This window comes from Protopterus annectens, chromosome 12.part0 (genome assembly GCF_019279795.1).
Source record: "Protopterus annectens isolate FY-2018-M chromosome 12.part0, PAN1.0, whole genome shotgun sequence".
Classification (NCBI taxonomy): domain Eukaryota; kingdom Metazoa; phylum Chordata; order Ceratodontiformes; family Protopteridae; genus Protopterus; species Protopterus annectens.
Window position 1 is genome coordinate 1226827722 of NC_056746.1, and position 22500 is coordinate 1226850221.

The 22500-nt window shown below is 38.1% G+C and overlaps 1 protein-coding gene across 1 annotated transcript in view; it reads right to left on the reverse strand.

Annotated features, from left to right (window-relative positions):
• The window catches only part of PTPRT (protein tyrosine phosphatase receptor type T), a 3212182-nt gene that overhangs the window by 79979 nt on the left and 3109703 nt on the right, over positions 1-22500 (reverse strand). Inside the window, exon 31 of the mRNA XM_044089009.1 lies at positions 12200-12335. Coding sequence (XP_043944944.1) covers positions 12200-12335 — 136 coding nt within the window. The remainder of the gene's footprint in view (positions 1-12199; positions 12336-22500) is intronic.

Sequence of the window (22500 nt, forward strand, 5' to 3'; positions counted from 1 at the left end):
TTAAGATCAATATTTAAAATCTGTCTCTATTTTTGGGCCTTTGACCCCCCTCATTTTGTCCAGATTTTTTGTGCTAGGAGGTTGAGAAGTATACCAAAAAACCAGCTGCAAAACGTGGAGCAAGTAACACAAACTTGTAGGAAAAACCACCTTTAATAACAAAGCAAAGCTTTCGGGCAGAACCCTTCTTCAATACTAATACAATCAAGTCTGCATTCTAGAAGCTTATATACAGGTCTAGAAGTCACATGATTAGCAGCCAAGAATCATGTGACGAACAAGTCTTAAAGTGCAAACAACATAATAAAACTTTAAAAAAATCAATTAATAATATTACGTAATCTAGTTAAAATTGGTTTTAAACTGACTTTGCTGTTAATTCCTGGATGTGAATCAGCAGCTAGTCTTAAAATCCATTCAAATTCCTTAGTCTCAAGGCGATTATTCAAATCTCCACCTCTGGCACTAGGACAATTAAAATCAATAACTCTAAACTTAAAAGAATGTTCAGAGCCATCAATATTGATATGCTTATATAGTGCATTATTTTCACAACACCGTCTGATTTCTGAATTATGATCAATGACACGATCTTTCAGCTTACGAATAGTTTTTCCTACATAGAACGAGGTGCAGGATTTACATGTAGCCAAATAGATAACACCTGAAGTGTTACAAGTAGCTGAAATTTTAAAGTTGAATACTTGACCAGTGCTAGGGTATGTGAAAATGTCACTACCATTACCAAACATCTGTGCACAGGCAATACAGTTAAAACATTGAAAAGTTCCATGCTTAATAGCCAACGTCATAGGCTTAGATTTATAAAAATCTTTATAACACAATAAGCTTTTGATAGTCTTCATATTTCTATATGAGAAGCATGGCTTATCACCTACAATAGCTTTCATTTCATCTGAAGCTAATAAAATTATCCAATTTCTTGAGATAATTTGTTTAACCAGGTGACTTCTTCTATTAAAAGTAGTCATATATCTAACTGAAGTCATGACGTTGGCTATTAAGCATGGAACTTTTCAATGTTTTAACTGTATTGCCTGTGCACAGATGTTTGGTAATGGTAGTGACATTTTCACACACCCTAGCACTGGTCAAGTATTCAACTTTAAAATTTCAGCTACTTGTAACACTTCAGGTGTTATCTATTTGGCTACATGTAAATACTGCACCTCGTTCTATGTAGGAAAATCTATTCGTAAGCTGAAAGATCGTGTTATTGATCATAATTCAGAAATCAGACGGTGTTGTGAAAATAATGCACTATATAAGCATATCAATATTCATGGCTCTGAACATTCTTTTAAGTTTAGAGTTATTGATTTTAATTGTCCTAGTGCCAGAGGTGGAGATTTGAATAATCGTCTTGAGACTAAGGAATTTGAATGGATTTTAAGACTAGCTGCTGATTCACATCCAGGAATTAACAGCAAAGTCAGTTTAAAACCAATTTTAACTAGATTACGTAATATTATTAATTGATTTTTTTAAAGTTTTATTATGTTGTTTGCACTTTAAGACTTGTTCGTCACATGATTCTTGGCTGCTAATCATGTGACTTCTAGACCTGTATATAAGCTTCTAGTATGCAGACTTGATTGTATTAGTATCGAAGAAGGGTTCTGCCCAAAAGCTTTGCTTTGTTATTAAAGGTGGTTTTTCCTACAAGTTTGTGTTAGGTTGAGAAGTATGACGCTAACATTTCAAAATTTGTATTCTAAAACCACCTAACACCTAGATTAATTTTATTATTTGAAAGCTTGACGTCTTATCACTAACTCAACTCCTTACAGTAGGTGTGCTTTCTCCACCCTCAAGTATCTGTTTATTTCGAACATGTACAGTCCAAGCTGGACAATCTAATGCAATCTAAGCAAGCAACCCAGAATTTTTAGTTGGTGGAATTGCTGGCCTGCTTGATGAGGTTCATAGTGATTCCTGAGAAGAGAATATGTGAATCGCCACCTAATCTTCAAGGCAAGGCATGAAGAAAATCAATCTGTTACACTGTTTGACTTGAAGGGAAGCCTGTTCTGACCTTAAGGGATTCTACATTTTTACAATGAAGGCTGAGGTTTTTGAAATGGGTGTTTTTAGTATTTCTTGTATTTATGAGATGGCCCTGATATACTAGGACAAGATCTGTCATAGTTTGGGAGGTGCGGTAATGATTGCCATGTAGGAACTGGTATGTGACAGAAAAGCATGAGATATTAGTTGGTCTCTTTGAGTAGTTAAAGGAAATTAGTTCTCTGACTTTTTGTTTTTTAGTTTGAATATATTGCAGTCTTTCTTGTTATGCAAGATATTTGTAGTGGGACATGCTAGATGGTACATTGCAGTCCTTGACTGGTCCAATGAGGAACAAATGCAGGGGGGACTATGACTTCCATGGGCGTAGAGAATATATCTTTGGCAATGAACTGACCAAGGTAGAATGAGTGGCTAGGTATAATTGATAGACATCAAATAAAGGATGTCCTGCTGCTGTTGACATTGCCTCAATTTTTAAACACTGCATCACTCTTAAAAAGTGTCCCATTTATATGACAATCAGTAGGGCAGACTTGTTTCCCAAGTCAACTACTCTATATTTTGTGGTGTTAAGCTTAAGGCCATTATCCATGCAGCAACTGTTGGTTTGTTAAGTCCCCTTGGAGAAAATTAATGTTTGTGGAAGAGTCATTAGGAGTACCCAATTTACAGCCTTTTGCAAGCTTGCTTGCTATACACTTTCATATTTCTTTTTCACTCACATAAGTATTTATTGACCAGGAAGACCCCCAGGCAGATACCCAAGGAACAATAGTGTGCTTTTTAATGAGAAGATATCACCAACTCATAATATGTGCATTTAATCAGAGATCCTCTTGAGAACACTAGGTGCTTTAGGTGTTTTATGTTTAGACTAGTAAATTTGTCAATATATCTAGCTTTGCAAGTTGTGTCAATTTCTTTCATGTGCCCCAGATATAGTAATATGCACATATAGTATCCATTATATTTTCAAATAAATCAACTAGAATGTGGAGACCAGAACTGCTTTTAGGAAATATAAAATGAGTACATTTGAGGGTTGATAGGTCACCAGTTTCATTGTTTACGAGATCGCTTAAGCTATCTATTAAGACTTTACAGATGATGCTGGTGAAGGTAATGTGTTGATATTGTCAGCTGAAGCTAGGTTGAACCACAAGAGTTATTCCCCAGAGATCAGGCTGAAAAGGTTTATAAGGGGTTTAGCAATGTTGCAAGTTGTTCTAAGAAGAAGACTGTCTGGTATACAGTCTGGACCAGTGAATATACGTTTGGTGGATTTGGGTAGATCTTCTAGAATCTTATTCTTAGTGTGCTTATGGGAAGTGGAGTTTAGTCATTCAACACAGACAAAAAGCATGAGAAGTTAGAGGAAAGGTGTGAAATTAGAAGTGGGTCAGTCAGCTAAGGCTTCAAGATCAAAATTGTTACTGCCATCTGACTGAAGCTTGGTGCAGTGTTTGGTCATCATCATCATCATCTTCTTTCAGCTGTTCTCGTTAGGGGTCGCCACAGCAGATCATCTGTTTCCATTTCTTTCTGTCCTCTGCATCATACTCTTTCACACCAACTGCCTTCATGTCCTCTCTCACCACATCCATAAACCTTATCTTAGGCCTCCCTCTTTTCCTGTTACCTGGCAGCTTCATCCTTAGCATCTTTTTCCCAATATACTCTGCATCCCTTCTCAGCACATGTCCAAACCAAAGTAATCTTGCCTCTCTGGCTTTGTCTCCAAACCTTCCAACCTGAACTGAGCCTGTAATACACTGATTCCTAATCCTGTCCATCCTAGTCACACCCAGTGCAAATCTTAACATCTTTAACTCTGCCACATCCAGCTCTGACTCCTGCCTTTTTGTCATTGCCACTGTCTCCAACCCATATAACATAGCTGGTCTCACTACCCTCTTGTATACCTTCCCTTTCACTCTTACTGGTACCCGTCAGTCACAAATCACTCCTGACACTCTTCTCCACCCATTCCACCTTGCCTGTACTCTCTTCTTCACCTCTCTTCCACATTCACCATTACTCTGAACTGTTGATCCCAAGTACTTAAACTCATCCACCTTTACCAACTCTACTCCCTACATCCTCACCATTCCTCTACCCTCCCTCTCATTTACGCACATATATTCTGTTTTAGCCCTACTGGCCTTCATTCCTCTCCTCTCTAAAACATATCTCCACCTCTCCAGGGTCTCCTCAACCTGGTCCCTACTCGCACTACATATCACAATGTCATCTGCAAACATCACAGTTCACAGGGCCTCCTGTCTGATCTCATCTGTCAACCTGTCCATCACCACTGCAAATAAGAAAGGGCTCAGAGCTGATCCTTGATGTAATCTCACCTCCACCTTAAACGTATCTGTCACTCCCACCGCAGTCCTCACCAATGTCACACTACCCTCGTAAATATCCTGTACCACTCTTACATACTTCTCTGCCACTCCCGACTTCCTCACACAATACCACAACTCCTCTCGGGCACCCTGTCATATGCTTTCTCTAAGTCCACAAAGACACAATGCAACTCCTTCTGACCATCTCTGTATTTCTCCAACAACACTCTCAGAGCAAATATTGCATCTGTAGTGCTCTTTCCTGGCATGAAACCATACCGCTGGTTACTAATCATCACCTCCCTTCTTAAGCTAGCTTCCACTACTCTTTCCCAAAACTTCAAGCTGTGACTGATCAATTTTATCACTCTGTAGTTACTGCAGCTCTGCACATCACCCTTATTCTTAAAGATAGGTACCAAAACACTTTTTCTCCACTCCTCAGGCATCCTATGACTTTCCAAAATTTCATTAAAAAATCTGGTTAAAAATTCCACTGCCATTTCTCCTAAGCACCTCCATGCTTCCACTGGTATGTCATCTGGGCCAACAGCCTTTCCATTCTTCATCCTCTTCATAGCTGTCCTTACTTCCTCCTTGTTAATCTGGTTCACTTCCTGATTCACTATCCTCACATCATCCAACCTTCTCTCTCTCATTCTCTTCATTCATCAGCCCTTCAAAGTACTCTTTCCATCTACTGAACACACTCTCCTCACTTGTGAGTACGTTTCCCTCACTGTCCTTTATCACCCTTACCTGCTGCACATCTTTCCCAGCTCTGTCCCTCTGTCTAGCCAATTGGTACAGGTCCGTTTCTCCCTCTTTAGTGTCCAACCTCTCATACAACTCTCCATATGCCTTATCTTTAGCCTTCGCCACCTCTCTCTTCCCCGTGCGCCTCATCTCCTTATACTCATGTCTACTTTCTTCATCTCTTTGACAATCTCACTTCTTGTTCACCAGCTTCTTCCTCTGTATACTCTCCTGTACTTCCTCATTCCACCACCAGGTCTCCTTGTCCTCCTTCCTCTGTCCAGATGTCACACCAAGCACCATTCTAGCAATCTTCCTTACTAGCTCTGCTGTAGTTACCCACCTATTTGGTAACTCTTCACTGCCTCCCAGTCCCTGTCTTAACTCTTCCTTGAACTCCACCTCACAATCACCCTTTTTTAACTTCCACCATTTAATCCTTGGCACTGCTTTCACACTCCTCCTCGTCCTCCTCTTGATCAGCGACGTCATCCTACAGACCCCCATTCTATGCTGCTTAACTACACTTTCCCCTGTCACCACTTTACAGTTTAAAATCTCCTTCAGACTGGCCCTCCTACATTGGATATAATCCACCTGTGTGCATCTTCCTCCACTCTTGTACGTCACCCTATGCTCCTCCCTCTTCTTAAAATACGTATTCACCACAGCCATATCCATCCTTTTCACAAAATCCACAATCATCTGATCTTCTGCATTCCTCTCCTTAACACCATACCCACCCATCACTTCCTCATCCCTTCTGTTCACTTCACCAACATGCCCATTGAAGTCCGCTCCAATCAGTAGTCTCTCACCATTGAGTACACTCACCACCACTTCATCCAACTCACTCCAAAATTTTTCTTTCTCATCTATCACACACCCAACTTGTGCAGCATATGCACTAACAACATTCATCATTACACCATCAATTTCAAGTTTCATAAACATCGCTCTTCACCTCGAAAGCACTCTTGGCATACTGTTCGTATAGGATAAGCCCTACCCCATTTCTCCTGCCATCCACACCATGATAGAACAATTTGAACCCATTTCCTAAACACCTGGCCTTACTTCCCTTCCATCTGGTCTCTTGCACGCACAATATATCAACCTTCCTTCTCTGCATCATATCAGCTAGCGCTCTTCCTATACCAGTCATACTGCCAACATTCAAAGTTCCTACCCTCACTACTACACTCCTAACCTTCCTCCTCTCTTCCTGCCTTCAGGCATGCCTTCCTCCTCCTCTTCTCCTTCGGCCAACAGTAGCCCAATTTCTGCCAGCACCCTTTTGGCTAACAGTACTGGTGGTAGTTGTTGTTAAGATGGGCCTCACCCAATCCGGTATGGAAATATGAAATGTTCTCCACATAAGTAATTTGGCAGAGGTTTTATGCCGGATGCCCTTCCTGACACAACCCTTCCCATTTATCCGGGCTTGGGAATGGCACAAAGAAATGCACTGGATTGTACATCCCCAGTGGCAGTGTTTGGTACTGCTTCTAATAGTCCTAATTTAGTTAATACAGATCCTGTGGATACATTTTGATTAGGTGGTAACGTGCAAGTCATACCCTGCCTTAGTGTTCCTAATAGCATGCTTGAGTTCTTCGCTGGCCTGCCTAAAACCATGCTTCAGTTGTAGACATATAATCTCCTATATTCAGCATGCACTTTTCCCTTATTATACAGTTTGCTTATTTAGAAGTGACAGCATATGCGGTTATTTTAACATTTCTGATTAGACGTCTGCCGAATGGTGACGGAGAAGTGGAAGTACATGCAGCAGCTATAGGGATTGCAAACGCAGGGCAGAACTTGAAGCCATCAGACAAGTATGTTAGTTTGGCCACAGAATAATTTCGGAACATTCTAGAGTTTATAACCAGGATGATCCTATTCTCACAGAGAAAATGCCAGGTTGATGGCTAGATTTGCTTAATGGCATTATTAAGGTTTAGGAACAGACAATGTTAGTAAGGATGAGATTATGTATGTTGTCACCTGTGATAGGAAATATTTGACCTAGGAAGTTAGCACTAATTAAAGTTCAGAAATGTTAGGTATATTTATCATTTATTTAAGGTTTCCAGTTAATGAATGAGAAAAGTAATTCAGAATTAGCATATTGGGATGTACAGGTATGGATTTCAACTTTCTGATATAACCATGGAGATATTAAGGGGATCTGTAGTTTGCAGTAATGTGTCAATCAGCATTATTTAGAATGACTAAATGAAAAAATGTTCCAAATCAGTGGCATAAAGGATGTTTGTAAGATAATGGGGAAGTGGACAAAAATAGGTTCCTACTTGGGACTCCCAGGAGTGATAAATGCACTATCATGACAAGATGAGTATTGTTAGTACATCCCAGGAGTGATAGGTGACTAGCATTATCAGTACAATGAAACCAAGTTTCAATAACTGCACATATATGAGTATGTTCAAGTGTGAGGAAGGACTCAAGATTAGACAACTGCTCCTACTCCTTCTTCTTGGTATTCCGCAGGGCCACCTTAATGCAAGACAGACAGCAATTTGCAAGAATGGAATAGCCAAAAATGGACATTGCCTAAAAACAAATCACTATAAGGTATACAAATTAGTAGCCAATATGCAGAAAACCTGAGAAGCCAGAAGCAAACCTATTCCTGGTGAACCATATTGTCTCCCATGCTGACACAATACAAGCTAGATCATCCTGGAATTATACCAATTTATTAGCCAACTACTGTTATCAATTACTTTTTTTTCAACATGTAGCATCATTCTCAGAGATATTACTATACTGTTCCAGACAAGTGTAGTTCCTACCTTAGATACATGCATGGTGGACTTAACCATATCTTTCTGCCACATCTTTAAGGCAAGATATTTAATGGCATTCACCCTGATGTGGGCAACCACAAGGTCTTACTTATATTTGGGGTTTAGGCAGCTAAGAGCACCAGTGAGGTCACTAATCCTGCTGCCTGTGAGACAGCTATCTTTGTTCAGCCTAATGGTAGGAGCATTGGTGTGTTAGTTATTATTGGTACATTGTCATGTGTGATCACAGCCTTTGGAGACCTTACAGGTGTGGGTTTGGAGTCATCAACTCTTCATAGACATAAATGAATGGGGTATATGGGAGTATATTTCTAGCTTTGACACTGTGTGGTTAAAGTTTGTTTAAAGTTTCTAGGAGGCTTTAGTAGTGTTTTCATTACACCCTCAGCATTATTTTATCTAATATCAGGTGGCTGTGATGTGCGGACAAGCTGATTACTGATATGGGTGGCATGTAAGATGCTATCCTCTAAAGTAAGCTTTCCCCTCTCTCTCAGATTATATCATTGCAGGATAAAGGCAAAGAATTGTCAAAAAGTATGAGCCAATTGTACAATGTTTCACTGCCGCTATAGTTCTGTTCATAAAAAAATACAATACTTTTTGCATAGTTCCGCGGAAAGAGCAGTGTGCTAAGAAAATAGAACCTAAAAAGTGTAAAAGGATGCCACAAAGAGAGATTCATTTTTTACATGTAACATCCTACCCCTGCTCATTGGCTGAAAACTAGAATAATCATTTCTAATTAATTTTCTTAATTACACTAATCTCCAAATCCTATAGTAAATGAGATTACTTTGCATAATTATACAATGCACTCCTGATTATTTTTGAATGCAAAACATCTGGCAGAAGACTTGTAATCAACAAAGAACTGCAGCAGAAATGTGATTTAACTGAGGTTATTATATAAAGCAAATATTTGTGAAAATTTAACAAGTAAAAATAATGTTTTAACCTCATGAAAATGACATAAACCAATTAGAACAAATTTAAAATAAATATAGTGTAATTTGAAAATACAAAATTGGAACAAATTGTGAGTAATTATGTAGCATTATTTTCTATCTAAAAATAGTTTAATGAAAAGCAATATATTTTCTGGTGAGGAATGTGTAGGTTTGTTGTATTTAGCTTTCATATTTCATAATATAATCTAGTTTTACACAATACAATCTGGAATTCTACAGTTCTCCCTTTTTTAAGTTATATTTTGCTTTGTGCTTCTGTATTTATCTTTTAATTCATATTTAGCACATCTAAGTACTTTGACTAATCCTATATTCTTTAAAAAAGTGACTAACATTTGCATAATAGATCCCTGGTCTTATATATCTCTGCTCATGATTAAACTACATTAAATGCAGAAAAAGCATTCTGAAATGTATAAAGCAATACACTGACCGAGACAAATGGTTTTTTATCTTTGCTACTGAAGAACACATGAGAAAGTTCCTATGTATTCTTCAACAAAGGCAATTAACTTTAAAAAGGTGGTTTACAGAACTATGTCCAACATATAACATTCTATTGTGTTGAAGCATTGCTATTAAGATGAGGTAAACATGAGGACAACTGCAGAAGAGAAGGGAATATTTATTTTAAGAAAGATGTTGGAATTGTTTTCACTTGTTTGGGGCGAATGATCTCTTTATCAAGAGTGCAGAAAAAGTTAGCTCAGCTAAAGTACTTTAAAGAACAACTTGGCTAAGAAATGAATAAATGACTAAAGGATAAAATATAGGCTGTGATAGGTAGTCAGGGTGGCCAATAATGATATAATGTAACATATTAGGATAAAATGAGACCATACCAGTGAGGTAAGAAAGAGATCATGTGTATGATGATGCAAAGAAATAGGTCTTAACATTATCTTTATGTCAAGACACAGAAAGGCATAAAAGTGGTTTGAGCAATAAAGTTAGGGTAGAAGGAATTTGTGTGACATACAGGATAATGAAAGAAAGGCTGCCTAATATTGGGTCACTGTAGGAGGTGCAGAAGTAACATGAGGAGCAAATAATGACCAAATGTTTGAAAGAATCAAGTCATGAAAAAGAAGTAGGAGAAAAGGCAGATACAAAGAATATTTTTTAAAGTGTTAATAATAATGGGCAAGTAGAAGAACTAGCTTGGGGATGGAAATTGAAAAAGACTGGCATCAGGTGGAGAAATCAATAAATGGAATAGTGAATCACTCTGAGGGAAATGAATGAAAGGATTACTGAGGCCTGATACACGATCTCTGATTAGCAACTACTGAGGCCTGATACACGATCTCCCTGGGGCTGCAGTGATTAGCAACTACTGAGGCCTGATACACAATCTCCCTGGAGCTGCAGTGATTAGCAACTACTGAGGCCTGATACACGATCTCTCTGGGAATGCAGTGATTAGCAACTACTGAGGCCTGATACACGATCTCCCTGGGGCTGCAGTGATTAGCAACTACTGAGGCCTGATACACGATCTCTCTGGGAATGCAGTGATAAGCAACTACTGAGGCCTGATACACGATCTCCCTGGAGCTGCAGTGATTAGCAACTACATTTCGGTTGTTTATGCTCGCCATTAATTTCTCTCTAAAGCACAATTATTCTTAGCAGCAGCTGTGTGTCTGCCATAACCTACAAGGCACACCTTGGTTTCTGTGTTTTGCTTCTGATTTGTGAATAATTTTTACATTTTTGTGTGAAACTATGGAAAGGGGAAGAGATGAAAGGGCACACTGGGTACTGAGTTGGCTCCCATAAAGGTGGTGGCAGTATGACATTTTTATTTTTGCAGATATTCAGATTTCTTGCCAGATTTAGCAGACTAATTAGAGTGACACCATCTTTCAGTTTAGTGGAAATTATATTATTACTGAGGTTAGAAACCTGGTTTCAAGGACACATTACTGTAATGAACTAAAATACTGATCAAATGATACTCATTCCTTTGGAACTGACATGATTTTAGTACATTACTGCATTGAAAAAACAGTATGCAATATGAATTTTCTGGAGGTGTAGGTTCTACTCCATCCATCCATCCATCCATCCATCCATCCATCCATCCATCCACAATCCCTTTTCCCATTTTTTGCATTTTAGGTTAGGGTGTCACTTCAACCAGTTCCATTCTGAAACCTTAAGTCAACAGACATAAAGTAAGCATGTTGTTAAACACAACTGCTTGAAACAACAAAAAGAGGGAAAATTCTACAATAAGTTTCAATGTAGGGGCAAACACCTGCACCACTACATATCATTTGGCTAGTCCTCATACCTCCAGATCTTAAAAATACCAACTGCATTGTCATTTAAACTTAGGAAGGGAAAACTCTCCCAAAACAAATGAATCACTGCTGGTACAAAGACACACTTAAACGTCACCTGTAGTGATTTCCTATGAAAAAACAATACGCATCTTAAAAGTTAGAGAAATGAGAACGCGCATCTTATAAGTTAGGGAAATGAGAACAGCTACAGTCACATGCAGGGACATATACTTGTTGTAGAAACATCACTACACTTTTCCTGAGCAACTGACCAGCAAAACTTATTCTTTAGTTGCACCACAGGAAATGCTTCACAATAAGCATATAACCATGAAATGTAGTAAGCTGAAATGGAGCAAACATATCAGAAACAACAGATTGTCATTCCAAGTATAGGATTTTACAAAATGCGGATTTCAGGCACTAAAGCCAGAAACTCAGAAGGAAACCCAACTATTTGTGGTAAGGCTGTGATAAAAATGGCTCTTTCCTGAGTTCACAAACACTATTCAGAGACAAATTAGCTGCAATGAGGAAAAATATCTGTATCAGTTAATTTGCATATCTCTGAATTGCTCAGTGATTACAGCAAGCAGGAACAAGCATTTTATTGTAGTAATCATTACTGGCAGTCCATACAATGATAGTTCCCAGCTCCTTCTGCCTGTTGGACTGGCTGGGCCTTTACTGTTACATGTGTACAATCTATGACACCCGGTACTTCATGAAGCAGAAGTAATCTCAAAGGTCTACTTAACAGAACACACCAAGGAAATATATGCTTTGAAGTAAGTCTGCAGAATAAAGATATTTTTTGATGAATACTAAATTAATGAACTGTAATAAATATCATATGCATTCATATAGTTTGCTATATCATCATGTTCAGCATTTTCTAAATATATGCAGTATATCTAGTTATGAAGACAGTTCGATTTTACCTCTGTCTGCACCATGTTGACACGCTGTGATCGAAGCTCTCTTACACAATTGAATATATCCACCACACCTTCATTTTCTGCCATGTCAAGCATAATGTCCACTGCAATGAAGCAACCAGTCCTACCAGCCCCAGCACTAAGAGACAAAAGATATATAAAAAAACTTTGAATCTAGATATGCATCATATTGTGTTGATATATAATATTTTAAGAGACATGCTACTTATGTAGGTTCAGAAGTCATCACTCATCCTAAATAAAATAAACAAAATAGCATCTCATTAATGTTTTTATATTGCAGATTCACAGAGTTTTATTAACACATAATAAAAAAATAAATAAATAATATATATATATATATATATATATATATATATATATATATATATATGTGTGTGTGTGTGTGTGTGTGTGTGTGTGTTACTTTGATATGGTTTATTTTATTTATTCAAAATACAACACATGCTTATTTATAGCAAATATGTGGAAATTAAAAAAGTATTATACATTTTGTAAATATTGCCAAGAATAAAAATTGTGATTACTTCAAATCATAATGCAAAAATGTTCAGTAGCATGTATCTGAAATTTTAATTTAGCAATAAACTCTTGAACTGACTGTGCCACAAAGACAGCTTACTCAATAAAATGTAAAACTAAGCCTTGTTCTGTGGGAGAAGGAATGTAGACCTTATTGCAAATCAGTGCCTAAGTTATACATATGGTCCATACAGTGCCTTTCCATGGGATATATTTATATTTATGTATCTGACTAGAGTTGTAGAAACTGTTGAAGGATTGTGTTTCATCTGTAAATGTAGATGCTACCCTGATGTATAAACAGGTGGATTTGGCTTTCTTTTGAAAGAATTGGAATTCTGCAATGAAAATACAGGATGTTTTTTTTTTATTTGGGCAGGTTGTGCCACAGTGTAGCAACAATTATGAAAAATACATGATCTGATATACATAGTGAGTTTTCTTGCCACTGGGGGATGAGTTAATTGCTTGACTAGAGCATAGGATGAGGCTGAGGTGTTTTGCTTATACCTGACGTGTTAAATACTTTGTTTATGGCTAATGGGTAAACAGATAGACTGTTCATAGATGGATAACTAGTCTACACATCCAAAGGAATGGCAGTGAATTTCTTAATGAGGGGAAAGTGAAAAATATTTACATCTATCAACTGATAGTACCATTAAGTCAGAAATATATTTAGTTGAAGAGTAAGCAAGCAGGGGCAGGCAGCATTTAAAATGTGGCAGCAAAGGCCTTTGCTGATTGCATTCCTTCCCTTAGCGCTTAGAAATCTTAAGATGTGTTGACAGGCATTTATTATCATCATCATCTTTATGATGAACCCCCTTTTTCCTGTTTTCTACATGGGGTCAGGGTGTTGTGTCAACTGTTGCCATCTCTCTCTGCTCAATGCCAAACACCTGGCTTCTTCAACACTCATGCCCAACTGTTAAAAATATTCTCTCTCACAATCTATCCACCTCTTTGCTGGATGTCCTCATTTCCTCTTGCCTTCTTCCTGTCTGTCCCAAATCATCTTCAACAGATTATTTTCTCCTTTTATGTACATGTACCCACTCCACTGTAATCTGTTCTCTTTGACCTTTTCTAAAATTTGAGCTACTTTGCCTTCTGCTCTTATGTCCTCATTTTATCGTCTGTCCCACAGTGTGCATCCTGCCACCCATCTCAGGCACTTCATCTCCATCATCTCTTGCTTTCTCATCTGCTTTGCCTTTACTGACCAGGTTTCTGTACCATACAGTAGTACTGGTTACACCTCTGTTTTTTCTGTACCATACAGTAGTACTGGTCACACCTCTGTTTTTTCTGTACCATACAGTAGTACTGGTCACACCTCTGTTTTTTCTGTACCATATAGTAGTACTGGTCACATCTCTATTTTTTCTGTACCATACAGTAGTACTGGTCACACCTCTGTTTTTTCTATACCATACAGCAGTACTAGCCACACCTCTGTTTTTTCTGTACCATATAGTAGTACTGGTCACCCCTCTGTTTTTTACTGATTTCTTTGGCAATCTTTTGTCATACATTACACTTGACACTCTATGCCAGTTGGCTGCAGCCCTTCTGATTCTAACTCTGACCTCTTCATTCAGACTTCCCTTCTCTTCAACCACCCCTCACAGACACTAGAAGCTGTTAATCTGTTCCACTACTTGCCCTTCGATCTCAGTTCTCAACTTCTTCTGAACAACTACCATTTGCTGCCATTATGATTGTTTTATCTGTACTTTCATCCCATGTGCCCTCAATTTTGCATTCCTTCTCATATATTTTGCTGAACATAAAGTCTGCTTGTAATGCCACATTGTTTGCATACGTCAAGTCTGCTGATCTATCCCCTCTGACATATTTGCTAATACAGTCCATCACCAGTATGAACAGTGGTGGGCTCAGAGCTGAACACTGGTGCACACCCACTGGGAACCCCTTTGTGTCCAAATACTGCTCATACTGGAATCACTGGGTACTTGTACATAGACTGCATTAATTCTACCAATGTTTCTTGGACTTTAACCACCACAGGACTGCCCAAACCAGGTTGCTGGGGACCTTTTGTTGTATGCTTTCTCCAAGTCTAGGAATTCCCAGCTGGACTCTTTCATCATCTCTAGCTATTTTTAACTATCCGTCTCACTGCAAACATCAGGTCAGTTGTGCTGCATCCTGATCTGAATCCAAATTGCTCATCTTCCATCTTACTTTCTACTACTCTGTGTTCATTTATTAATCATGTTCTCCAAAACTTTCATGCAATATAACATTGCCCATGGATGTGAATGTCCCCTTTTTTCTTGAACACTGGTACTAGTATATTTATTCTCCAGTTATCTGGGATATGCAAAGAAATACATCAGGAGCATTTCTCTCCGGGCCTCTGCTGAAAATTGGCTTTGTTCCAAGTCGGACTTTCCTGGTAAAGAAATGTTAAATAAATAAATAAAATGCCTTTGATATGAGTACCCAGAAGAGCCATTTCTCCCATATCGCACCCAGCATCTTTATCATATCTGCTGTGACCTCATATGAGCCTGCTAATTTCTCTGACTTCATTTTCATTAGTGCTGGTCTTATTTCTTTTATGTTGAGCTCCTCCTCTTCTCTCATTGTAGGCTGTGTCTGGGGCAGTTGCATTCCTTTCGGGTTTTCTTTATTCAGAAGCTGCTGGAAGTACTCCTTACATTTGCCTTTGATGTCCTGTGGACTGGTGACCAGGTTGTTGTTGCCATCCCTTATGAAGGGTGTTTGACTATCATCTTTACCTTTCTGTCTTTTCCTTGCAACCTGATATAGTTTCTTTGAGCCATTTACTGACTTCCTTTCCAGAAGCAGTTATAGTGCCTCTGATGCCTTGTTCTTTGCCACTGCAAATTATTTCTTAGCTTTCTTTAACCAACCAGTATTCCTTCCTTGTTTGCTCCATATTTTCTATTTCCTCCACTCCTTCTTTCTTTTCATGAGTTCTCGGATTTCTGCATCCTGCTACCAACTTTCCTTATGTACCTTATTTCTGTACATGGCTGGGCCACATATCTATTCTGAAGTCCTCACACACGCTATTTTGAGGTGACAACATTCTTCTTCAAATCCACCTATTTCTTCTTCTTTCTGAGGTGCTAGAGGCCTGAGTAATTCCTTGAAGTATTGTCCTTTCTCTCCTGCAAATTTCAGCCTCATCTCTGTTGACCTGAGAGCCTTCTCTGACCACTGCTTGCATCTGATTGTGGCAACAAGTGGTTTATGCTGTGAGCCAACTGTTTCACTGGGGATGACTTTACAGTCAGTCTTTCTACCCTACTTACTAGGAGGGTCTACATGAGCTGCACATTGGTCACTCCTGTATGTGACCTTGTAACTCTCTCTCTCTCTTTGAGCCAAGTGTTGACTACTATCATACCATTTACCAGATACAAGTCAAGAATGACCTCTTCTTCTTATTCCTGTTGTCCACCTGTATGGTGCCAAACAGTCCTCACATACTGCTCTGTCTATCCCAATATGTGCATTCAACTCTGCCATTATTAACACCGATTCATGTTGCCTTGTTTAATCTATTAGGTATGGAAACTGCTGTCTGAATTTACACTTTCTATAACTATCACAACCGTCCTATGGGGCATAGGCTGAGATTATGAATAGTATCCTGTCATTAGGCTGGATTCTGACTGCCATGAGTCTGTCACTAATTCTGATTACATCATTGTCTTCTGAAGGCTGTCCATCATCACAATTCCAACACCATTTTTAGCCTGTTCTCCTCCTGAATAGTGGCCTCTGGATCCTAATCCACATGGCTTTCTGCACTGCCCTTCCAATGTCCAGCCTCCTTCATACCATCATGTCATCCGCTTCTGAGCTGCATTTCATCAGTGAACCCACAGTGAGTGTAGCAATTCTTAGTTCATGTTTAGCAAGTTACTTCATCGTATGTCCAGATGTCACTCAACAGAGCTATCCCAGGTAACCCAAGCTGGGCCAACTGGGCACTGACCAGCCAGTAGTTTATTAATCCAGGGCTGCTGGGCTTTCTGGTGGGCACAAACTGGCCATCAGGGGTATAAATCCTGCTCCCACCATTAGCATGGGTCCCTAGATTAGGGTGTAGTAGGCTGGGTCCTCAACCCTCTTATCACCGGCAAATACCCCTGCCCATTTGGTGACATCATCCAGCATGACCGAATCACCTTGACAGATATTGATAGGCACATTTATTTCAGATTTTCAAAAACTGATATGCATGGCTGTTAGTAATTTATTTTTTTACATTTCTTTTGAAGGAAAGTTTGACTTGGCAGAAAATAACCCCTTTTCAGTGGAGGCCTCGGGAGAAAAGCCCAGAACAGTAACAGTATGAAGAGTAAGTAATTTGCAGAGATTTGAATGACAGGAATCAAAATAATCAGTTTGCTACAAATTACAATAGAGATAAAACTCTGAACAAATAATTTATAGAGATATTAAATGCCAGAATTATAATCAATTTAGTACACATTGCAATAGCATTATAAATCAATGAACAACAAATAATGTAGAAGAACATTTAAAAAAAGTTAAATATTTATAATTTCCATATGCATAAGCAGTGCATGTGTGTGTTAATATAAGCCAGAAAGGATAAATGGAGAGGTTTAAAGAGAAGGCTTAATGGGTGTGAGGTAAGAAGCTCAGTTAGTAAGAATAAGAGATAAAGTTAGCCACTCCTACAGACACTGTAGACCTCACCATTTTGCAGATTGAGACCTGTCGATATAATAGTTTAGCAAGCAAACACTGGCACTCAATAGAATCCAAGTTGCATATATTTTTTTTCTAGAAGTTTCTAGTGTTGGATGGTATCAAATGCTTTGGATACGTCTAGGAAAGTGCTGAGCCCAGATTACCCCTATTCCTGTTGTATTTGATCTTAAGAAAATATAATAGCGCTTTGTCTGTTTTCTTCTGAGGATAGAATCCATGATGTATTGAGGATATGAGACTGTGTTGCAGGAGTTGCTGGTGCGCACATTTTTTGAAAATTTTAAATAAGAGAGGTAGTATGGTGATGGGTCTGTAGTCTACCAAGTCTGTAAAATGTCCAACCCTATTACTAGATATAGTACATGATTGTTTACAATGTTTTGGTACATATATTTCCTCCCAGTATCTGCTTATTAAGATAGGGCTGGAGTAGGCCAGGCCATCAGGAGCTTGTCAACAGCTAAGGTAGTTGGTTTTATCTTGAAGGGATATGCAGGTTGCTGTGGGTAATCAGACTTCAGACTTTCAGAATCCTAGCCAATAACTTGAAGTCAAAATCAAACCCTCTATCTTGTCTCTGTGAGTTGAAGACCTTGACCATTACACATACCTTGCCCCACAACCTCCCTCACCTGTTAAGGCTGTCTGCTGAAAGAATGCCAGTTTCAGCTGTATTGTTAGCATGGCTGCTTAAAATCCAGTCAAAGGTTGAATAAGTATTGGAAGGCTTTTTGTATCTAGCTCGAAAGGTAATTAATTGGGTGTAAGTGAAAAGTACAATAGCAAGTGAAATGCTACTGTTGTCAAGTGAGTGCTAATTTATATTTTGCTCACAAATGATGTGTGATTCATGAGGACTATGAGGCTGTGATATTCTCACCAGGGTGTATGCAGACAGCAACGGGGTAGAGGTTTTTTTTGTAGGTGGTTAATGTAGATCAGAATGTGAGTGAATTGTGCTATATCTTTAAGAAACAAGTCAAGGCTGTATGTGCATGTATAAATTCCAGATACGTGCACTCCCTAGTGCCATTTTATAAGAGCCGCCAGAGTGAAAGCATGCATGATCGCATTTGTTAGTTTGTATGTAAGTTACTTAAGTTAAAATCAGTAAACTTCTACAGTGATGTGTTTGTATAAAATAAAGTTTGAACAGAACCCACAAAGACTCTCCTATTCTGTCCAAAGTAGGAGAGCGACAATTACATTTAAGTAGGATATCGGTATTCCTGCACCGCTGAACTGGGGGATAGCATGAGGATAGAAGGAGAATTTTTAATTTTGGATAGATAATAGCAAGATGGAAAGTCATCCTCTTTTTTTTCTATCAATTCATAGAATGTTTTAGTTTCAGTTTGTATAAGATATCAAGGTGGTGTAAGATATCAGGTAATACCAACAAACAAAACACTGTAGTACAAATCCAGAAAAAAAACACTTAGCGATAGTAATCACTCTGAAGAAGGGCATTGGCTTGAAAGCTCTGTGATTTTTTTTGTTTTATTAAAGTTCTGTGTTCCTCAGGATTTCCTATCGCCAAAGTGTTTTTTTTTTCTATATCAGGTAATACCCGTGGTATCAGGTAATACCCAGGTATTCGAATGTAGATGCAGGTTCTATTCAGAACTTGTCAAAATTAAATGATAGTGTTAGGTTGACTATTTTGCATAGTCTTACAGCTGTGCTGAAACCCACATATTTGGCATTTTGGTAATTGACAACAATTCTTTTCACTGCTAATATTTGGGATATGACACTAATGTCATACTCTGTGTATGGACTGCATCATAGGATGTGACTGTGCTGTAGATAACTATGTCACCAGCATACAGGAGCATTCTGCATGTCTGTAGATGTCTGTGGAGAATGTTCATAAATAAGTTAAAAAAGAGGGGCCTAAGGACTGATCTTTGGGGCATAGCAGGGTGTGAGGAATTTGTGATAAAGAGTACTCTCCAAGTCTTGAGAGTCAAGTGTCTGCTGAACACATAATTAGTAGATAAGTAGACCATGGATAATCTACAGTTAAAGTATGGTAATATATTTAGAAGGTTTACCTTTACAAAGCTGAATCACAGTGGTGCGATCGCTCATATGAACGAATCGTAACCACGAAAATGAAAACAGTGACAGTTTTAAATGTTTGAAAATCAGTAAATTGAAAAGCAGATTCACTGATGTTCAAACATTAATGTCGAAAAAAAAATCCAATGAAGTTGCACCCCCACACCCACCCCCCACTTTAATATTCTAACTGCGAGATCGCACTACAGTGGGGAAAGGGATCATTTTCCGATCCCCACTATAGTGCAATCTGCCCCAAAATGTCGAATGTGCAATGAACGAATGTCACTGTGCATTCGTTCATTGCACATTCAAACCTTTTTCCGTTTGGCGTTTGCAAACTTTGCAAACTGTCTTTCGGACAATTGCACACATGAAGGTAAACCATTTAGAAGGACAGTATGGATGACTCAGTCAAATGATTTGGATACAGCAACAAAAAGTGCACCATTTAAGACGTCCTGCACAGCTGTTTAAAGAAATGAATATATAAAGAACAGTCCATGCTCCTAAGCTGATAAGAAGCTATATTTGTAGGAGTATTCCAGAGTTTTATGATAAATACCTTTTTCAAGTAATTTACCAAAGTGAAGTAAGTGTAAGACAAGGTGGTAATCAGCTAAATCAGATGAAGTTTTAGATTTTGAGATAGGAGTGATAGTGCTTACTTTTTTCCTAAGTATGTTAATCCTTATAAATGTGGTTAGTGCAAAACAGGATCATACCTGCTTCCAGTGATTAAATAGTTAAATTCTGCAGCCAATATTTATTGAATCACAATAATACAGGATGTCAGATGTAAGTCTACCATCCTTATATTCATCAGTCAAAATCTAGTTATGGAAAAGAAGGAAATTATGAGAAAAAAATTCTGGTGACAATACGTTGATATTCCTGACCTTGTATTCATCTTTTCCTCTTAGCTTCTAGGAAACTGTATTAAATGTTGACATTTGTATCTGAGGTAGTAAGATTCATCTGAATGTTAACATAGTGACTACAAAATGATAGTCTAAACGTTGTCCTCTATTTGGTAACCACAACATCCTTAATATGATAAATAATATAATTGACATCCTTTAAAACTGAAATGAATACAAAATTCATTTCAGTACAGGGAAAGAGAAATCTGGTGTCTACTCTTATTGGAGGTCTGATATCTAGTTTACTTTTTATATTTTTATATTTATTTTTTTCTTATTTTATTTTATTTATTTATTTTTTGATATTCAATAAAATTGTTAGATATTATGGCTACAGTTTTTACTTAGCTAAAAACAGATTTGTGGAATCCATGCCTGAAAATAAAATGTTCAGTGTTTTAAACACTGTTAAAAAATCCACCAAGAAAGGAATATCTTAATGTTTTACTATACTAGAACACTCAGACAAATTTAATAAAATGGAAAATATCTGTAATGAACTTCAGGAATGAATCCCTCAACCTATCAAGGCATACTCAAAACGACCAGATGATCAACGGTAAATAGTGTAACATAAAGGAAACCTACATTGCAAAAGGGCTTCTAAGAAGGTAAATTACTTCAATTGCATTTTTTATTGCTATGACTTTTTAACTCATTCAATCCTATAACACTTTTTTTGTATTCTTTCAGTTAACACCCATAGTTCCTTATGGAGTCCAGACCTTTCTTGGGTCTGACTTTTTAACGAAGTGACATACCAGCTTATAACAGGCAGAAAAAGACAGGGCACAGATTTATACATGCACAAGGAAAATCCTCTCATGCAAATGAAAACTTAAAAAAAAAAAAAAAAAAAACTAAAAAAAACATAATTTTTGGAAGGGGTAAGCTCCCCTGAACTCCCACACCCATCTGCATATATTGACCAAATGTAGTCACTTAAACAGATGTCAACAAACCTGCATTTGGAACAAATTCAGGGTTATATCTATATCCGTATCTATATCTATATATATATATATATACATACATACACAGACATATCTATATAAATGTATATGTATACAGACACACACACGTGCACTTGCGCGTGAACACAGAGCCACACTGAATTTACAGAATTTTAATTCCTTCCTCACAGTACTTCACACATCTTTCTTAAAAATGTCAGTTCCTGTCATAGCTGAATGCTTTGCACACATTTGCAATCTATCCCTTACATCTGAAATTTTTCCCCCAAGCACACACAAACACTCAGTCATAATGCTCTTCCCAATGGTTTTAGGACCATATCCCAGCTCCATGGCACATGGAGATGAAAGGCCTGACTATAATCTGTATAACCCTGTTTTGTGTAGCTGTTGAAGTACTAGAAAGAATCAAGTGTCAATGGATGGCAGAGAGCAGCCATTGCCTGTTTGTCCATCTGGAGCAAGGCAGATGGCATTCATCTCTTCATCTCTGGTACTTATTGAGATAGGCAATAGACAGGAGAGCTGTGTAGCTGTTCCTAGACCTACATTTGAGGGGGATATAGTAGGCTGTAACTGTGATCTCTGTATTCCCAACAACCAGCATGGGGCAGTAATAGGGCTTAATTGAAATGACCTTACAATTTGTCGATGCACTCGTGTAGGGGGAGGTAGATTGTGGGATTGGCAGCAGTCAAGAAACACGGGGGAGTTCGTAATAAATATGGCAGGAAAAAGCATATATAAAAAGATTTTTGTACACAATAAGTGTCTCATATTTTATTGAGAAGAGCCTACTAATGGAGATCATATTCTTTTATCTAAAAAGAGCTTCTGAAACAATAAGCCATTCACTATTACTAAAAGAACTGGAGAACCTGAGCTTTAGAATTGACCACCTCCAAGGACTTTCTGGACATGACTTTTAGGATATTAATAAGCCAAAGGACCTCACAAGAGGGCTACTCCAAAGCAGGTATTCCCAGGCATCCATATGAAGACCCCATGCTATTTTCCTTCTTCAGAAATAATCTCAGATGAATTCTCCCTGAAC